Genomic DNA, 17,538 nt, shown 5'->3' with positions numbered 1-17,538 from the left:
CGGAAGGCAGGGGCAGCAGCAGGGGCAGGGGCAGGGGAGGGGGCAGGTAGTTCCAGAAACAGGAAGCCCTGAGGGGAGGGAGGAAAAGTTTTCCCACTCTTTCACCGCAAAGCCTGGAAGCCCTGGCTGCCTCCTTGTGATCTCTGACTCAGGGGCTTACCCAGATTTTCCCATTCCAGTTAAAGCAAACCATATTTTTTCCATCTCTCCCTTTCCTGGTTGCCTTTGGAACTAAAAGCCTATAACAAACACACTGGCCCAGAGGATCACTGCACCACAGAACGTCAGGATGGCGGGGACCTTGACATCTAACCCAAAATGATGCTCACTGTACCAGTGAGGAGACTGAGGCTCAGAGAGGGGAACTGACTCGTCCCAAATGAACGAAAGGGGAGGATCAAGGAGAGAACCCATGTCTCCTCACTCACATTATGAGGACCCCCTCGGGTGGATGTAATTTGGCGCTCAGCTACAGGCCCCCCCCCCCAATTGTTTCCTGAGTGTCAATAATAACAGTGATAGTAACAACAGCCAACATTTCTCAAGCACTCCTGTGGCAGGCACTGCACGAAGCCCTTCTGGTGGATTCCTCATTCAGTACTCACAATTACCCGAGAAGCACTTTCTGTTATAAGCTTAAATATTTACTAAACTCTTCCCACCTGTGCTTGTTCACGGTGGGGCTGGGGGGAGGAGAGGAGAATATAAAAAGATAAAACTCTTTTCCTTCCTTAGATCTGTTCTCCCAAGATCGGTGGACTGGCCAAGAGCGGCACAATGGGACATTGTCTGTTTCTCTACCTCCCCACAGTGCCTCACACACTGCTGTGCCCAGCCATCCTCTGGGACACTGGGTTAGGGTGACAGGCTGAGGTAAAGCAATACCGCAAGTCCTCTGCTTGCCGCCTCTCCACATTAGGCAACATTTAAGGGAACCCTGTTTTCTCTGCTTCTCCTTCCCAGTCCTCCTTCCTTTCCTGTCTCACCCACCACTGGAGTTTCCCCAGCGCGGTCAGTTACCTGTGGTTTCATGCTGTGCCTTTGCACATGCAGTTTCCTCCACCTGGAACTCCCTCTCCAGCCTTGTCTGCCGACCCCGCCTTCCAAAGTCAGTGGCTGCCGTGTCCCCAGCGCTGGCAAGCCTCTCCTGACTCGGGCAGACTTGAGGACGCCCTCTGTGCCCCTACTTGTTCCTAGCCGCACCCCCCCCCCCCCCCCCGGCAAAGATTCCGTGGGCTTGTACCTCTCTGCCCTGCCCTGCGATTCTTCCCGGCGGGACAGAGGTCATTTCATCTCAGCGTACCTGGAGGCTCTGAAGAAACGTTAGCAGAAGAGCAAAGGAAACGATGCTAATCCCGCTCCTGCTGCGCTGACGCTGATTGCCCCACAGACACATACACCTGGTCCCCTCCCCGGTTCTGCCACACACTCTCCAGCCTCCCCGGTTGCCCCACCTTAGTTCGCTTCTCTTCGCCTCTATTCAACGGCCTCCTAGCTGATCACACTGTCCTCAGCTCACCCCTCATCGCCCGCTGCTTCCCTCACATCACCCAATTGCAGGGCCCCAGAAACAACGCCTCAACTTTCAGCCTAATCCCCTACAGCTCTGAGCCAAGGCCTGGAGATACAAACAATGGTCCTTATCCTCAAGGGGCGTACTGCCTGCCCCTTCTGCCTCCCCACCCAACCACCTAAAGCGCAGGTAGGGGTCACCCAAATCACAGCTGATTGAACCGCTCCCTGCTGGAACCCTTCAGGGGCCCTGCTTTCCCAACAGCAAGGTCCAGGGCCACAGGCTCCTCCTCACCTCATCCCTAGCTAGGTTCCACCTTCACCCTCCACACACCTCCTCACGCTGTGAGCTCCAGCCCACACCCCAGACACCCCCAGCCCTAGCCTCTGCCTAAGATTCTCCCGTGATTGCAACAACTTTCGCCGCGGTTCTGCAGCATCGCTTCCCAGTCTGAAGCCCCTCCTTTGAGACCCCGCCCCCACTCTCATCCCGGGGTCGGGCTGCCTGGAATCCCGCCCCCAACGGACTCCAAGCCCCTGGCGGGCAGAGACAGGATCGCCTCCCGCCCCTGAGAATGCGCCCTCATAAGCCGCTACTGAAAATGTTTTTGAATGTATGACTCAGGGAGACAACCTAACAAGGATAATAAACGGAGCAAAATAAGGGCTACACTGCTGAAAGTTGGAGTTACGTTCTTTTTGCTTGTTGGTATCCGCTGATGTTTCTGTAATGAGTAGGTTTTGCTTTTGTAATAAAAAGAACGCTCAAGGAAACTTCATTTTGGAAAAAATACAGAGGGGTTTTGACACTTCGAACGAAGAGGGAATCCCCGCATCCTTTGGTGTGAAACAGGAGAGGAATGTTTAAGGAGCCACAGAACTTCTACAGGTGAAGAGGGGAGGGCCAGCCAGCCAGAGGGCACACAGCACAGGCCACACGCTGGGCTGGGCCGCGCAGAGCTTTCTTTCCCCTGCGGGCGTCTCAACCGAAGTCCAGGAGAACTCTCGGACTGCCCGCCCCTCAACGTACTTTCCTCGGCGATCGGTATTTGAGAATTACTCCCATAAGCCTCCGACCCATCTTCCCACCTGGACTGCAAGCTTCTAATTCCTCCTGTTCCACAGAATGTGCCAAATAAGAGCGTGCTTCATGAGCGAGCGTTTGCAAGGAGCTGCCCCAAGGAGAAATCCAGCCAGGCAGCTTCCCTTCAAACGGAGGCCCCAGCAAGAAGACCCCTCACTCTGCGGGCAGCGGCCCTGGGTACAGGGACTACCCCGATGACCCAGGGAAGGTCTCCCAAAGTAGAGGGCTCGGGCGAGAAGCCCAGAACCAACAAGGCGAGGACCGGAAGGGCGAGGCCTCCATAGAACTCCTAGGTAAAAGCAGCAGGGGGGGCGGTCTGGAAAGACCCCAGGACGGCGGGGAGGATGGCGGGAAGAAGCTTAGGGCCAACTGGTGGGAAGAGGGCTGAGCTGGGGGCAGGCGGAAAAAGAGGGAAGGGTGGGCTCACGGGGCAGAGGGCTGGGGCCGAGTCCCCCGGAACCTGGCGGGGGCGGGGCGCGGGCTGGGGGCGGGGGCGGGGGCGGGGCAGGCGGGGCCGGGGGGGGCGGGTCCTCGGCACATGCGCACCGCGGACGGCCGCGCACCGTAAGGAGTGGCACTTTTTAAAAGTGCATCCCGGAGGCCAGCCCGCAGCAGCCAGCACTCCGGTCCGAAGCTTGGTCCCGCCCGTCCCGACCGCGCGCCCTAGTCCCGCACCAGTCCGGCCCAGGCCAGTCCAGTCCTCACCATGCCGGTCAAAGGAGGCACCAAGTGCATCAAATACCTGCTCTTCGGGTTTAATTTCGTCTTCTGGGTGAGTGAGCGCGACTGCCGCCTCGCCCTCCTCCCCGGGGCCACCTGTTCGCCCCGGGGACCCCGTGAGCGGTCGGGGGCGCCGGTAACTGGCACTGCTCGAGCCGGGCAGACTCTGGCGGGAGGAGAGTGGGCACTGCGGCCGCCAGTTGGCTCCTCGGCCACGTCCGAGACGGGCGGGGCGGCCACGTTCGCAGGGGGCTCCTCTGAAGCCGAATGGGCAGTGGGACGCGGGTGCCTGGTGACCTGGAGTCTGGGCACAGGTCCCGGCCCTCTCCTTCGCCGAGAGTTTGGGGTGGGGTTTGTGTCCGCTCCCGCTCCGAGCCCCTCCGAGTGCAGGAGGGGAACGCGCCAGGGAGGACCGAGCACTCCTCTTCTGGGACTCAAAACCTGGCAAGGAGACTGGCGGGCAGTGCAGTCTGTGAGCGGGGTGCGGTCTCCCAAGTGGCAGGGCCGCGAGGAGAGGAGCACGCGGGCGCTCCAGGGGACTTCGGCGGGGTGGCGCAGGCAGAGCCCAGCCAAGAGCCGCTGGCGCTTCTCCGCTGGAAAGGAAGGGGCGCGCCGGCCCCGCGGTGAGAGTCGGGGGCCGCCTCCACCCTCGAGGAGGAGCCTTCAGGCCCCGTTCTCTCGGGCTTTGATTCTGAGCCTCGGTGAGAAAGTCCGAGCTCCCTCGGAACTACCTGAAAGACTAGCTTGTCTTGATTTTTTTTTTCAAGCGCGATAAGTATCTGAACTGGAGAGGACTCCGGGAGAGCTGGGGAGGGCGGGCAGATGCCTATTGCACCTTTGGCGAGATGAGCCCTGTGTTTCTCCGTTTCCGGGGAGACCGGGTGCCCGCCTCAGGGCCTCCGGCCTCGCCCCCACCCCGCCAGCCCAGCCAACGGCCAGGCAGGGCCACAGAGAGAGGACGGTCACCTGGAGAGGACACCAGGCCAGGGAGCTCCAGGACTCCCGCTGTTGGCCACGCTCAGCCCCTTGGCAGATGGGAAGTTTGAGAAGGGCAGCGGAAAAGGGGAGTGTCCCTTCCACACTTTCCCTTGGAGCTTAGGGGACCTCTGTGTCCTGGTGTTTGCCCCTCTGCAGTCAGGAAGGAGCTTGGAAAGGCAGCCCCTTTGCCACTCTCAAGAAAGATGGCTGTAGAAACAGGGGCATGCCACCAGAGGCTTGTAACAAAAAAAATGTACTTATTCCCCTGGGAGCTGGTCACTGGAGTCCCCACAGACCTTGGTGGGGCAAATCTCCTGAAGTTTAATCCTCTCTCCAGAGCTGACGGGGTGAGAGACTGACCTGCCCTTTCGAGAGTTACCGCACCCAACACATGCTCTGGTGAGGATGTTACCCTCTGTGCCCCGCCCAACCTTGACCTGCTTTCGGGAGATCCTCCTGCAGTGGGCACCCAGCTTCCTGGTGTTCCCACCAGCAGGCCAGCTAGCTGCCAGGCTCGGCTTCCTCCTCTCACCAACCCCTGGCACCAGAAAAGAATGTGGAAGGCGGGCTGGCCCCACCCTGCCCCACCCTGTCCTCTGGGGAGTTTTCCTCTCCCCTCCCAGCACAGTCTCTCCCCTCCCAGTCTGTTGGTTAGTGCTCAGCTATCTGCCTCGGCTGCATCAGGGTTTGGGGGTGGAGGGTAAGCACAGAGCAGCAGTGTGCGTCCGTACCCCCATCTGCCCCACAGCACACGCAGGAGCCTGATGAGAGGCACCCACAGCCACCCCAGTATCTGCTCAGGCTCTTAGTATCTCCAACCTGCCACCCCTCCCAGATTCAGAGGCTTGGCCAGCTGCTAGGTGATCAGCATAAAACAGAATGACTCACTCTGGGGTTGTTTGCATTTAGAATTAGGAGTGACTTTAGAGATCATCCAGTCCAGCCCTCGTACTCACAGTGAGGAAGCAGAGAACCAGAGAGGGGTGGTTTGCCCAGGATCACAGAGACGGAGCCAGTACTGCAGCCCCTGGCCCCTTACCTCAGTCCTGTCCTCGTCCGTCTCCATCACAAAAGCAACAAGGGTCCTGGCAATGGGTTGGTGTAGGGGGTAAGCAGTAACTGCGTTTTCCTGAGTTAATTATTGTTCAGTAGTCTTGTATTAAGGTCCCTGTAGAGATGAAGTCTTCTGAGCTAGAGGGTGGAATAAAGAAATACCACGATCCACTTGTGCAGCATTTTGCAGTCTGCGAAGTCCTCTTCCAAGTCCCCTGACAGAGCCAGAGCAAGAGGCATTATCCCCATTTTACTGATGACCAGGAAACTAGTCCCCAGAGAGGTTAAGTGACTTGTGCAGGGTCCTGTGGCGGCACAGCATCGGAAGTAGGTTTGAAGACAGATCTGTTTGGCTTCAAGTCCAGCGCACTTTCCATCCCAACCTGCTGCCATGCCCCGCTGGGTGGGAATGGAAGAAGGGTGGGAACAGTCTCAAAAAATATCTTTTAAGGGAAGCTGTGATCTAAGGGAACTGCTTGGACTGTTAGAAGTCACCACTTCTCTTTCTCTTTTGAGACCAGAAATTTGTAAACATGGCTCATGGGACCTGATGTGGGCCTTGAACAGGAGTTGTGAGGCCCCAGGCCACCAGGACCTCACAAGCAGAGGATGCTGAGAGGGCTGGTCTAGCAGGGATCCAGCGAGAGGAAGCCCATCTCAGTGGCAGTGGGGTGATCGGGGCGGAGTGGGGATGGGGTGTACCTCTTCCCTGGCCCCCGCTCCCAGCCAGGCGGGACCCTTGGTGTCAGCGGAGCCTGTGCTGCCTGTCCTCCCCAAGCAGGGCCTCTGATGCCTACAGCAAACCAGCAACCGGTCTGCTCTTCCAACGCCCCGGAACCGTAACTTCCCAGCTCTGATTCAGTTGTCGGTGCCTTTCCTTCAGACCTCCTGCCTGCCCGCCTCCAAAAGGGGCTGAGAGCGAAAACATCTTCCTGATGTCAGCGTGGTAGGCTCTCAAGCTGTAACCTGGGCAGCCGGGGCTAGGGCCAGGTCAGGAAGCTGTCTCTCCCCACCCCTTCCCCTCAAATCCTAGGCCTGCATTGAGGGCCTGGTTCCTATCCCAGCTCCCTCTGCCCCCCATCTCACCCCTCGCCCTCCCTCGCTGATGGAAGTAGCAGGGGATTTCTCTTTCCCAACACACGTCACCTGGACCCATGGAGGCTTCAGGGAAACGTGGACAGAGACCTGGGCTGGGAATTCAGAGACCTGGTGTTGGGCCAACTCTGTCCCCAACTCACTTTGAAACCTTGGGCAGGTCACTTTTGTGCTGCAAACCTCAGTTTCCTCATCCGTAAAACCAGTGGGTTGAACCAAAATGTCTTGAACCAAAATGTCTCAAAAGCTCCTTCAGCTCAGTCTGTGAAACCAGCCTCTCCCCCACTGCCTACAGCAGTAAGACCTTCCCACGCAACCCAGAATCAGAGCCAGGAAATGAAATGAGCAGTGAGTTCTGAGGTTTGTCCTCGGAGCTTGGCGTCGTTTGACCGTTACCTCTGGGGTCTGCTTCTTGTGTCTCTTTCCTCACAGTTCCCTCTACTCGCCCTGAGTGGAGGTCTGTGTTTGGGGGTTCTCTGTTTTCATCAGCCATTTTTGGTGGTACTGCCTAGTGGTCAGAGCACCAGCTCTGGACTCAGTTTCCCCATCGCCAGATGCCTGCCCCATGGGCTGCTGCGAGGGTAAATGAGAGAATGGATGGGGTGCACTGAGCATAGTAGCCTAGTCGTAGATGCAGCATTAACGTCCAGCTGGAGCTATTTTTATTCACCAGTTGAAAGTAGATCGCTGGGTGGGGTGGGTGCAGTTCCCTAAGAAGTGCGGCAGTTTGGACCACAGATGTAGCCAAGAGCACCCTGAGTCTGCACACCCCGCTCCCTTCTTGTCCTTCTCTTCCTGCTTCACTGCCAGCCTCATTCTTCCACCCGCCTCTGCGATTCCCACATCAGGACGCCGACTCCATTTCATGTGTGGCTACATGTGCGACTCTGGGGCGGCTCCACTTCTGAAAATAAAACTACACAGCAGAGAAACCCTCAGACCTCAGGATTCTGGGTCTGGGCAGGGTCTGGACTAGGGGGTGGTCTTGGCAGAAGCCCCTCCCACGCACCCTGCTGCCTCACCCAGAGGCTGTTTGCCTTCAGTGTTGGGCTGAGCAAGCAGCTGGGGCATTTGTGTGAAATGGCTTCCCACCTTTGGCACCCAGACAGCTGGAGCTCTGGGAAAGCCGGCTTGTTTGTACTGAAGCCAGCAGGTCCGGGGAGAGGTGAGGTGAGGCCAGGTGTCTGTATCTGCTAAGGAAAATAGGACTTCTCACCTGCCCAGAACCCTGGTGGCTGTTCCCCTGCTTTTCCCTGCAGTGGTTGTCGACAACAAGGACCTGATTCCTGACATGGGGGTGTGGGGGGGATTCCTCTACACACACCTGCACACACACACTCACACTCACACACACACACACACACACACACACACACTACACCTTTCTTTTCAAAGTGGCCCACAGCACCATTCCAGACATTACTCTTGTACTCGAAGGAAGTGACTGCTGTTTCAGACGCGAATTTGGAACCGCCTTGTAAAGTGGCCCCATGGAACGCCATCCTCGTCAGAGCACTTACTCTGCTAAATGAGTCTTCTGGGGCTTCAGGCCTCACAAGTCAGTGTGCTCACCTCTTCGTTTTGTGTCAGACGTGAATCTTCCCCGTCACACACAGAGTTGAGTGTCCCATGTTTGGTTTGTCTGTTTTCCTGTCCGGCTCCGTTTTATGAGGAGGCATCGCTTTTGGAACTGGTCACACAGTTTGGGACTTAATAACATACCTTGGACTTACGAAAGCACCTTTTCTTTTAAAGAACGGAAACCTTGACTGTGGGTGCATCTGGCTGTGAGGGTCAGGGACCTGAGGTCACGGTTACTGTGGCTGCTGTGGTCCTTTTGCCTCCTTGGGGGTTGTGTGTTCTAGATAGACCTGTGTCGAGTTGGGGAGAGGAGAGTGGAGAAGTTTCAGGAAGCTGCGTGTGTATGTTGTGTGTTCCTCCCTTGCCCAGGTTGGGGTCACTAGGACTTTATTTGGACCTGCCACAGGTCTTCTCAACCGAGGCCTTGCAGAAAAACGGTCTTTACCTCTCACATCCAGAAGAGCAGTGACTTCACTGTTTCAGGGTTTGGAAATCTGGGTCTGAGCCTGTTGGACCCGTGTTCTCAACTACCCTGAGATTTCCTTTGCAGCTGAAGGCATTCAGGAGACCGAAGGGCTAATCTTAACAATACATTTTTCTTAATTTATGGTTTTGAAGTCTGACTGCAGATCACTTGCCTGTTTCATCCCGTGGAAAAAGTCATGCTGGTCCAGGGACATTTTCATTTTCCATCAAGTGATGGCATACAGCTGTGGAAAGCAGCGTCCTGTCTCCAGATGAGATAATTGTGTAATAATTGCATCCATCCAATAACGCCCCTCCCCAAAAAATACTTAGTTCTGGATAGTTTTTAAGTATCGTGTGCTATCACCAACTGGTGGATCTTACTTTCTAGGGAATCCCGTGAAATCGATGGGATCTGCCTCCAGAAACATGTTATGCCCATTTTTTTGCTTTTTTTCTGGAGGCCCATGGACCTGAGGTTATAAATACCCCGTATTGGTTTTTCTCTCTTGGTTTCCAGGTAACCCCTGCTCTGTCTTGAATCCCATGTTTCTGCCATGAGAAGTAGGTTGCCTCACAGCTCCCTGGGGGTTGCATGGGGGAATAATGGGAGGACTTTGAGAAAGGCTTTAGAGAGCCCTAAGTTCTCTGATCAAGAGCAGCCCAGACTAGAGAGCTGGCCTCCCCTCCCTGCCTTGCTCTGACTCCCAGCTTAATCATTGCCCAAGGAGTGGCTTTGACTCTCCATTAATTTAATGAGTGTTCTGTATTTCTAGTCCACATGAAGGATCCAGCTTTATGAGCTGCCAGCCAAGTTTTGCATCTTGGGCTAGGTTTTCCCATAGCGTGGGGATTTGTCTTCGTTCCTGAAGGGCAGGGTTCTGTCTTTCCTTCTTCCTCCTTCCACCAAATGGAGACTAGAAGGCTTGGCCAGCCTTCTCTCGCCTTACACCTGAGTGCTTTGGAAAGGGAGAAACGTCTCCCAGGGGTCGTTTGGGGACTTGGATTCCTGAGGGGCCAATGTGCAGCCTGGTTAAGTAGCAAGGGAGGGCGAAGCCGGCTGACTTGGGGATGGACCCAGATTCGTGTGATTCCAGAGAAGATCCTGGGTAGAGGTTTGGGGACTACTGACTTGGAGCAAAAGTCAGTGAGTCCTTGTTCAATCCTCTCGCCAAGCATTGTGCAAGGGAGCAGAAACGATGGCTCTTGCTGGCTCTCTTAGGAAAGTAACTCTTCAAAGCTTACCCGGTGCATATTCAAGGTTCCAGGGAACCCCTGTCAGGCGAGCAGGCCGGCAGCCGTGACTTCTCCCAAGCTGCTGCCTCCCAGCTGCTCAGGAGGCAGCTCCTTGCTTTTGGTCCCAGTCTGAGCTGCGTGTCAGTGTCCAAGGGCAGAAACCATACAACACGTGGATCCCGGGAGGACATCTTCAACTGGATTAAAATACGAGAAACTAAATCAGACAGTTTTATTGAATTTAAAACACATTTCTATAGCATTTTAAGTTTTCATTTATCTTTTTATCTTTAAACCTACATTGAATGAATAGCATGATAAATGATCGGGTTGATTTATTAAAGCTTTAAATGAAAAGATCAGCAAAATCATACTTAAGTTGTGAACTTGTTGCTCTTCAAGTCAGTAGAAGTTTGGTGTTTTTAAAAGATAGTCTGCTATAGACTGAATGTTTGTGTCTCTCCAAAATTCACTCGTTAAGTCCTAAAGCCCAATGCAGTGGTTTCTGGAGGCGGGGCCTTTGGGAGCTGGGTAGGTCGTAAGGATGCAGCCCTCATGAATGGCATTAGTACCCTTATGAGAAGAGGCCCCAGAGAGTTCTTCTTGCAACCACGTGAGATTATAGCAAGAAGACAGCCCTCTGTGAACCAGGAAGCAAATCCTCACCAGACACCAGTTGCTGCACCTTGATCTTGGACTTCCCCTCCTCCAGAACTGTGAGAAAACAAATGTTTGTTGTTGGTAAGCCCCCCAGTCTATGGCACTTTGTCATAGCAGCCCAAACGAACAAAGACACAGTTATTTACAGGTGCAAATCGAAAACCCCTCTCCCCTTCTAGAGGATCAATCGCGCTGTGCCAGTCTGCGTGCTCCCCTCACATCAGTGCCCCCTCTGATTAGGGGGCAGGGGGGCTGCCCTCACCCCCTCGGCAGCCCTGCTCCTAGTACAGAATGTGCACTTCAGTGATGGGAAACCCTTCCCACTGACTCTTCCTCCTGCTCACCCTCATGCAGTGTCATTGCCTTCTTCCTTGTGACGTGGGGCTGTGGATTTCAGTCTGTTACTGTTATGCTCAACCTTTTTCTTTCTTTTTTTTTTTTCTTCTCCCCAAAGCCCCAGTACATAGTTGTATACCCTGGTTGTAAGTCATTCCGGTTCTTCTATGTGGGATGCCACCACAGCATGGCTTGATGGGCAGTGTGTAGGTCCACACCCAGGATCCAGACCCTGGGCTGCCAAAGCCGTGCGCACAAATTTGACCACTCAGCCAGGGGGCAGGCCACCATATGCTTAAACTTTTTAAAGCTTCCTTTCCATAAATCTGAGGGGGTCTTCCCATACTTTACTTTTCCCCACTCCAGTCAAATTACAGCCCTGACTCCCTAAGACAGATAACCCTTAAGAGACCAGAAAACTGATTTCAGATGGAAATTAGATTCTCTTTCAGTGCTGGGCGTGGGGAGGAGCCCTAGTATGGGAAGCTGGCATTATCCTCACGTCGCAGGTGCCTCTCAAGACCCCCTGCCCAGGCATGTAACACAAGCCTGCACTGATGTCCTCTTGTGCCCTTTCCTGCCAGGATGGTGCTGTGGGGAGAGGGCAGAGGCTCTGTCCCACCTTGGGGCTATTCCTGTAGGGAACTTGATGGGCCACCACCCTGTCTGTGGACCTGGTGGCCAGCGGGCAGCCACAGCAGTGCCTGCACTTGCCAGGCTTGCAGCAGTAGTGACGCTTGGATGAGAAGAAAACGAGCCCAGTTACTCTGGAGAATCTGTTTCCCAGAGCAGTGCTTGTGTCCACACTGGATTTCTGGCCAGTACAGCAAGGGCGTGGACAGAGCCCTCAGGCCAGCGGCCAGCCAGAGGAAGCGAGGCTCTATCTCTCTCCAAACTCTGTCCACCTGCAGCTCCCCCAGAGAGGCCGGGCTCGGCTGGCACCTCCAGGCCAGGTGGCCGTTGCAGATGCCCTCCTGTTGTGAGAAGGGAGGGCCCTCTGCTCTTGCAGCTGGCTTTCTCAGGGCCTTTAAGGATGGAAGATGCCATTTTTGAAATGGGATCAGACATAGCTAAGAGGGAGAGAGGACAAAAGGGGAAAATTCTGGCTCTGAAATCAAAGAAACAGATCAAAAAAGACAAACAGTTTAACAAGTGGTCGAGGATTTGGGCTTTGAGTCAGTGTTCTGAGGTCCGGTTCTGACTCAGCCACTTGTTTGCCTGCAGGACCTCAGACAAACTACTTCACTTCTGTTCCTGAGTGTTCATCTGAAAAATGGAAGTGAATTTGACCTACCTGGTGGGTCTATGGTACAAATTAAGTGATCCAGGTGAAGCGCTTTGGGCGGGGTGTGGACATAGCAGAAGTTGAGGTGTTTACTATCGAACAATTAAGAGACCTAAAGTGAAGGCTGGGCTCACGGAGAGGGACAGGGCGTGTGGTAGTCAGACATGCGGTTGGGGAACCTTGGCTCTCGCAGCCTTGTTGGCTTGGTGCTCAGAATGTCCCGTGACGGGGAGGAGGGCCATTTAGCTGAGCAGCGCAGGGAGTGCCTTCTGCCAACACTGCCGATCCACGCACCACGTAGCATTGCTTGAAAAGTGTCAGAGAAGGGGCACCTCCCGCTTCTCAGGGCCGTGCAGGCAAGTGGTAGCTGGTCCTGCAGATGGAGTGAGAGCTAGCTGGTCCACATGGCTAGAGTGTCTGAGTGAGAGAGAGAGAGAGAGAGAGAGAGAGAGAGTGTGTGTGTGTGTGTGTGTGTGTGTGTGTGTGTGATCGCCAGACGTCTTAGTGAGGCATACACAATGGAAAACAAATGTGTGGTATTCTGGAATTGAAAGGAAAACATCCCCCAAAACAATCCCCCACATCAGATGATTTTGGTTAAGATCAGAATGCCTGCTTTCAGCAGAAAACGGATTTATAGGCTGGCTGGTGTGCGCTCCACGTCTGGCCAGCAGGCGATGGAAACTTGACATGAGATTTCTTGTTTAGAAAGAAGTTCCCTTGGGCGGAGGCCACCCTCCCGGTCCCTCAGCCCCAAAGTACTTAAGACCAGCACGTCGTATTAGCCGAAGCTTTCCCCTCTCTTAGGCAGAATAAGGGCTCTGGCTTTTAAATGATGCTGACTTTCCTTGGAAGGGAGGATTTCTCAACTCTTGAACTTGTTCAGACCAGGTCACTGCCTAATTTCCATAAAGGTATGCTGAGAACAAGCTTACAAGGCCCTTGGTCCCCTGCCACACCCCAGAGAAGGGACCAGGCTACCTCTCTTCCACCAGGAATGAGACACCATGTGCTTTGCATGTGGCAGAAGGGGAGAGCTGACAGCTGAGGTGTCCCACACCTGCTCTGTGACCATGGGCGAGTTACTTTACCTCTCTGAGGCTGTGTCCTCATCTCAAACTGGGATGATCATAACTCCCTTGAAGGGTATAGCAGTCCCACCAGCGCCCTTAGATTCAGAAGGGGTGTAGAACTCTGTCTTCCAGAATTCCTCTTCTCCCGGGAAATCTCTCACTGTTGCTGCTACAAGGCGGAGAGGGATGGGCAGAGAGGGATGCCCCTGTTAGCCTGAGGCCAGGCTTGAACATTCAAGCACAATTGCGCAGAAGAGCCAGGCTCAGTAAGAGGATGGCAGCTGCAGGCTGTAGCCACTGAGCCCCCTTCACCCCTCCGCCAAGAGGCCCCCACGTACGGCAGAATCCCCAGAAAGGGAGGCCCAAGGTCAGCAGCAGGCTGAGCATGTGCTTAGGGCCCCGCAATGCAGGTAAGCCCACGGAAGCATAGGAAAAGCCAGTAAGCACATTTTTGTACTTCTTTTACAGTTTTGATATTTTTTCGTATTGAATTTTATGAGTGATGGGGTAGGTGCCATAACCTTCTCAGTGTTTAGGGCCAGAAATGACCGCAAGAGGCAGAAGTCTGCCTCCCCAAGAACCTGGCTTCTCAGGGGTGGTTGGGTGTTTTGTTGGTGGTGTTGACCCCCCCACGGGTCCTGATGCTGCAGAAGAGCAGCATAGAGTAGCAGGGGGCCCTTTATGCCAAGAGTTGTTCTTAGGGGAAGGGAGGGGTGGCTTGTTAGAAATGTAGGTGGCGGGGGTGGGGGGAAGCAAATTGGTGACTCTCTGTTAGCCCCACTTTGCTTATTTGTGTAATGAAAGTAGTAATACAAGCAAACTCTTAGGGCCCTTAGGAGGAGTGAGGGGCTGTTTCGTGTAAAGCTGATATCGTCATGCCTGGCTCATAGCCAGAGCTCAGATGTCAGCTTCTGCGGCTGGTGCTGTAGTTACTATTCCTACTGCCTCTCCTTAGAATTCTTCAGAGGTTGAGGTTGTCCTCAACGTTCACGAGCATCCGTATCTTATAACTGCAGTTCTGTGAAGCTACATCAGACAGGAGTGCTCAAAGCTGAAATTTGACCACTAGACTTCATCCTTTCCAAAGATGAGTTAAATGGCTTGTCTTTTCATCTGCCTACGAAGTGCCCATTTCAGATTTCCCCAATTTGTGCAGGTGGGTGAGGAGAGGGACCAGTTGTGCACTCTGCTGGAAATGGGCCCATAAGGAGCCCCGTTAGCAGAGGCTCCCCTGTGATAACGGGATTCAGCCCTTGGAATCGAGGGAGGAAATCTAGTCGGCCTGCAGACCAGGAGGGTGGGCTCAGCACCTCTCCTTCACGTCCTTCTATTTGCTTCCCAAAAGGAGATGGATTCCTCTTACCTAGAATTTTCTTGACACCTTGGAGAGCCAGAGTCACCATTGCTTCTGTGTGGCTACAATGGGAAGAAGAGAGAAAAGGGAAAGCTGGCCCTCGTGCATTTTCCCTGGGACCCGATGATGGTGGGTTGAGACCAACACCTTTCCCAGCCTCGACAGAGGGAGAAAGGGGAGGGGAGAGACAGCACAAATCCAAAGAAGTTAGTGGTGGGAGCCCGCCCTCCCTCTGACCTTCACCTTGGCTGGTGCAATGCCCTGACCCGGAATTCCCCGGCTGCAGCAGGCCGGGTAAGGTTTAGGTTAGATCGTTTTGCCAGATTCAGCATGTGCAGACCGCCCTCTTGGCCCCCAGGAAAAGTCCTCGGGGTTCCAATTCTTCCCATTTGCTAGCTGGGCAGAGAGGGAGCACAGTGTGTTGGGAACGATCTGGTTCAGTGTGAGCTCTGCCTCTTGCTGGCTGTGTCTTTTTGAGTGAGTTACTTAACCTCTTTGAGCCTGTTTCTTCCACGAGATAAGGATGATGAGAGGATTAAAGAGCCAGTGTACACACACCAGCTCCTATAATGCGGGACAGGCGTGGGCACTCAGTGACTGCTACTGTTGGTATATTACTGATCTTCCTTTCCCCGGCATCTGGAAGTGTTGCTAATGGACAGCAAAGCCTGCCAGAAGTCAGGTCAACACTAGATAACCTAAAATGTCATCAACCATCAGCCTCTGCATGTATTCTTTAAAGAAAATTTCTTTTTTCTAGAATTAGGGTGGTTTGAGGAAGAGTCCACGCTCATACATAACAGCAGCCTGACACAGGGAGAACGCAGGCTGCAGAAATTAGGGGGAAGTTTTTACCAAGAGCACCCAGCATCGGAGGCTTCAGGGGTCGTTCTGGCTTCCTGGGGCGGGCGGGTCACGGGGCGGAGCCTGTGTGGTGAATGCACATTAGGAAGCCAAATGCAGGTTCTAGCTCCAACCATTTATGACTTTCCAGGCTCTGGGTTCGGGATGGAGTTGTCCGGCTGGTATCTCTGTTTCTTCCCTCTTGCTTCCTTCCCTCTTACCTGTCCTGTTTCCTCCCCACTGACTGTCGCTGTGCACCAGTTCACGGAGGTGTCTAGCCCCAGTCGCTGCAGGGCATCTGAGCCCACACCCTCCAGATGGGAGTGTAAAGTGGAATGGTGACATTTTGCTCCCTGTTGTGTGGAGCCTGTGAGCCTCCGTGACTCAGATGGGGAAGCTCGAGCCCAGAGCAAGCTCACACATCTGCTCCTAGGCCGCACGCTCTTCAGCACTACCATTTAGAAAGCTCGTCTCTGGGCTCAGAACCCCCAGAGGAAGCTTTTCCACGTCCCCCGGTTGTGCGGTGTTTAAATGAAGGCTGATCACAGTGGTTCTCAAACTTAAGTGAGCATCAGGATCGTCCGGGGGCCTTGTTAACACGCAGATTGCTGGGCCCCACGGCACTCAGGTTTCTAACTGAGTAAGTCTAGGATGGGGACCGCGAAGTTGCATGTCTCCCAAGTTCTCAGTGCTGCTGCTGCTGCAGCTGGTCTGAGGACCCCGTGTTGAAAATCGCTGGCCTAGAGAAAACTTTCCCAGCGGCCGTTGAGGATGCAGGCTCCTACAGATTTAAGCGCTGCCCTAAGATGGGAAGGTCAGTATAAGCCCCGAGAGCAGAAGTTGTCTAGAGGGACGAGATGACCCCCAGGTGATGATACTCACAGGGAACTTGTTCTCCAGGGCTGTGGTCTCTGGGGCTTTTCAACTCGTCTCTAATAAAACTAAAGTTAATAATGTGCCCCTGTTGTCATCTTTAAATTCTGCCATGTGCTAACAGTTTACTTGTGACTGAATGAAAGCAAGTCATGGCAGTTTTTTTCCTGCTGAGTAGAGTGGAGTCTGGTTTTTGTTGTTTTGCTGTACGCTGGGGCTGGATGAGGGAGGACTCCAAGACCTCTGCTCCTGCCCAAGTGGCTTTGCCCTTCCAAAGACAGCAGCTCAGCCCTCCTGTGGGGAGGACTAGAAGAGGCAGCGAGGACTGGGCCCCTGTTTGTTCTTGCTGGCAGGGCCCTGCCCAGTGTCCTGCCAAGTGAATCAGCCCATCCATCAGCCCAGCCGGGCCTGGCATTCAGCGGTGAGCCGGGGTTGCCATGGAGATGGGTGAGGCCCCGAGCCCACAGGTCTGGGTGGCCTGACTTGTTTGTAAATGTTGAAGCCTGTGTGAACATAGAGGCCCTTATCTCCACTTCTGAGGCTTTCTTAAAGCGTGACTGGTATTTTGGGGCCCAGAAGAGCTGGTGGGGAAACTTGCATCCTGGGTGTTCAGTCGGTTGCTGACTTCCTGGGTGACTTCCTTAAGCAGCTGTGCCTACAGGTCTCCCAAGTCCAGTACATTTTTTAAAAACTCCAAGGCTGATACGTATCTTGCTGAAGGAGAGAAGTAGAGAGAGAAAATCCCTTCTCTCTCTGTTATCTGCCCCTTTAATAACTCCTTTGTGCAGAGTTAATTCGCCCACAAAGCAGCCTGTGACTCATGGAAGGACAGAGGCCTCCAGTCTTAGCCCACAGCCTCCCGTTAACCTTCCTTCCCCACTTGGCTTCGGCCATTCCATTCTGATCCTAGGGGAGCTCTGCGGGGCAGCACGTGGGTGTGCAGAAGGTAAATTTATCCATCTTCCCCCACCCCACAAGCCTCACACAGACTCACAGAAACCAGAACCCTGATGTCCTAGATTGCCCTGCTCCCGCCCAGCCGCCTTCTCATATCATAGAAGGACACACAGCACGGCCGCCAAGCGCCATGCATGGCCCACTGTCATCGAGTGTCTTTCTCGAGGTTTATTGTTGTCGTGAAGCTGGCTGGCTCTAGCACGTCCCAGTTTTCAGGGTGTTTCACACACATTGCCTCATTCGATCCTCACCTTCAACCTAGGACCCGTATCATACTGTCTTTTCTTAGAAATGAGAACACTGAGGTTCAAAAAAGCTGAGGCAAGTGCTTGGTGTCATCCAGCTCCTAGGTGGCATCACCAGAATGAGACCTCAGAGTCCAGGCCCGTGCACTCGTCCAGTCATTCTCAAGAGGTGTGCGGTGGAGTCCCCT

The 17,538-nt window shown here is 54.2% G+C and overlaps 1 protein-coding gene across 1 annotated transcript in view; it reads left to right on the top strand.

The window, feature by feature from the left end:
- The first annotated feature begins 3,173 nt into the window (after positions 1-3,173).
- Positions 3,174-17,538, top strand: part of CD9 (CD9 molecule) — a 32,232-nt gene continuing 17,867 nt past the window's right edge. Inside the window, exon 1 of the mRNA XM_046674063.1 lies at positions 3,174-3,368. Within this exon, the coding sequence (XP_046530019.1) occupies positions 3,303-3,368 (66 nt within the window). The 5' untranslated portion in view covers positions 3,174-3,302. The remainder of the gene's footprint in view (positions 3,369-17,538) is intronic.

This window comes from Equus quagga, chromosome 1, assembly GCF_021613505.1.
Source record: "Equus quagga isolate Etosha38 chromosome 1, UCLA_HA_Equagga_1.0, whole genome shotgun sequence".
NCBI lineage: Eukaryota > Metazoa > Chordata > Mammalia > Perissodactyla > Equidae > Equus > Equus quagga.
The sequence above is the reverse complement of the archived record's forward strand: the minus strand, read 5'-3'. Positions and strand labels throughout refer to the sequence as shown.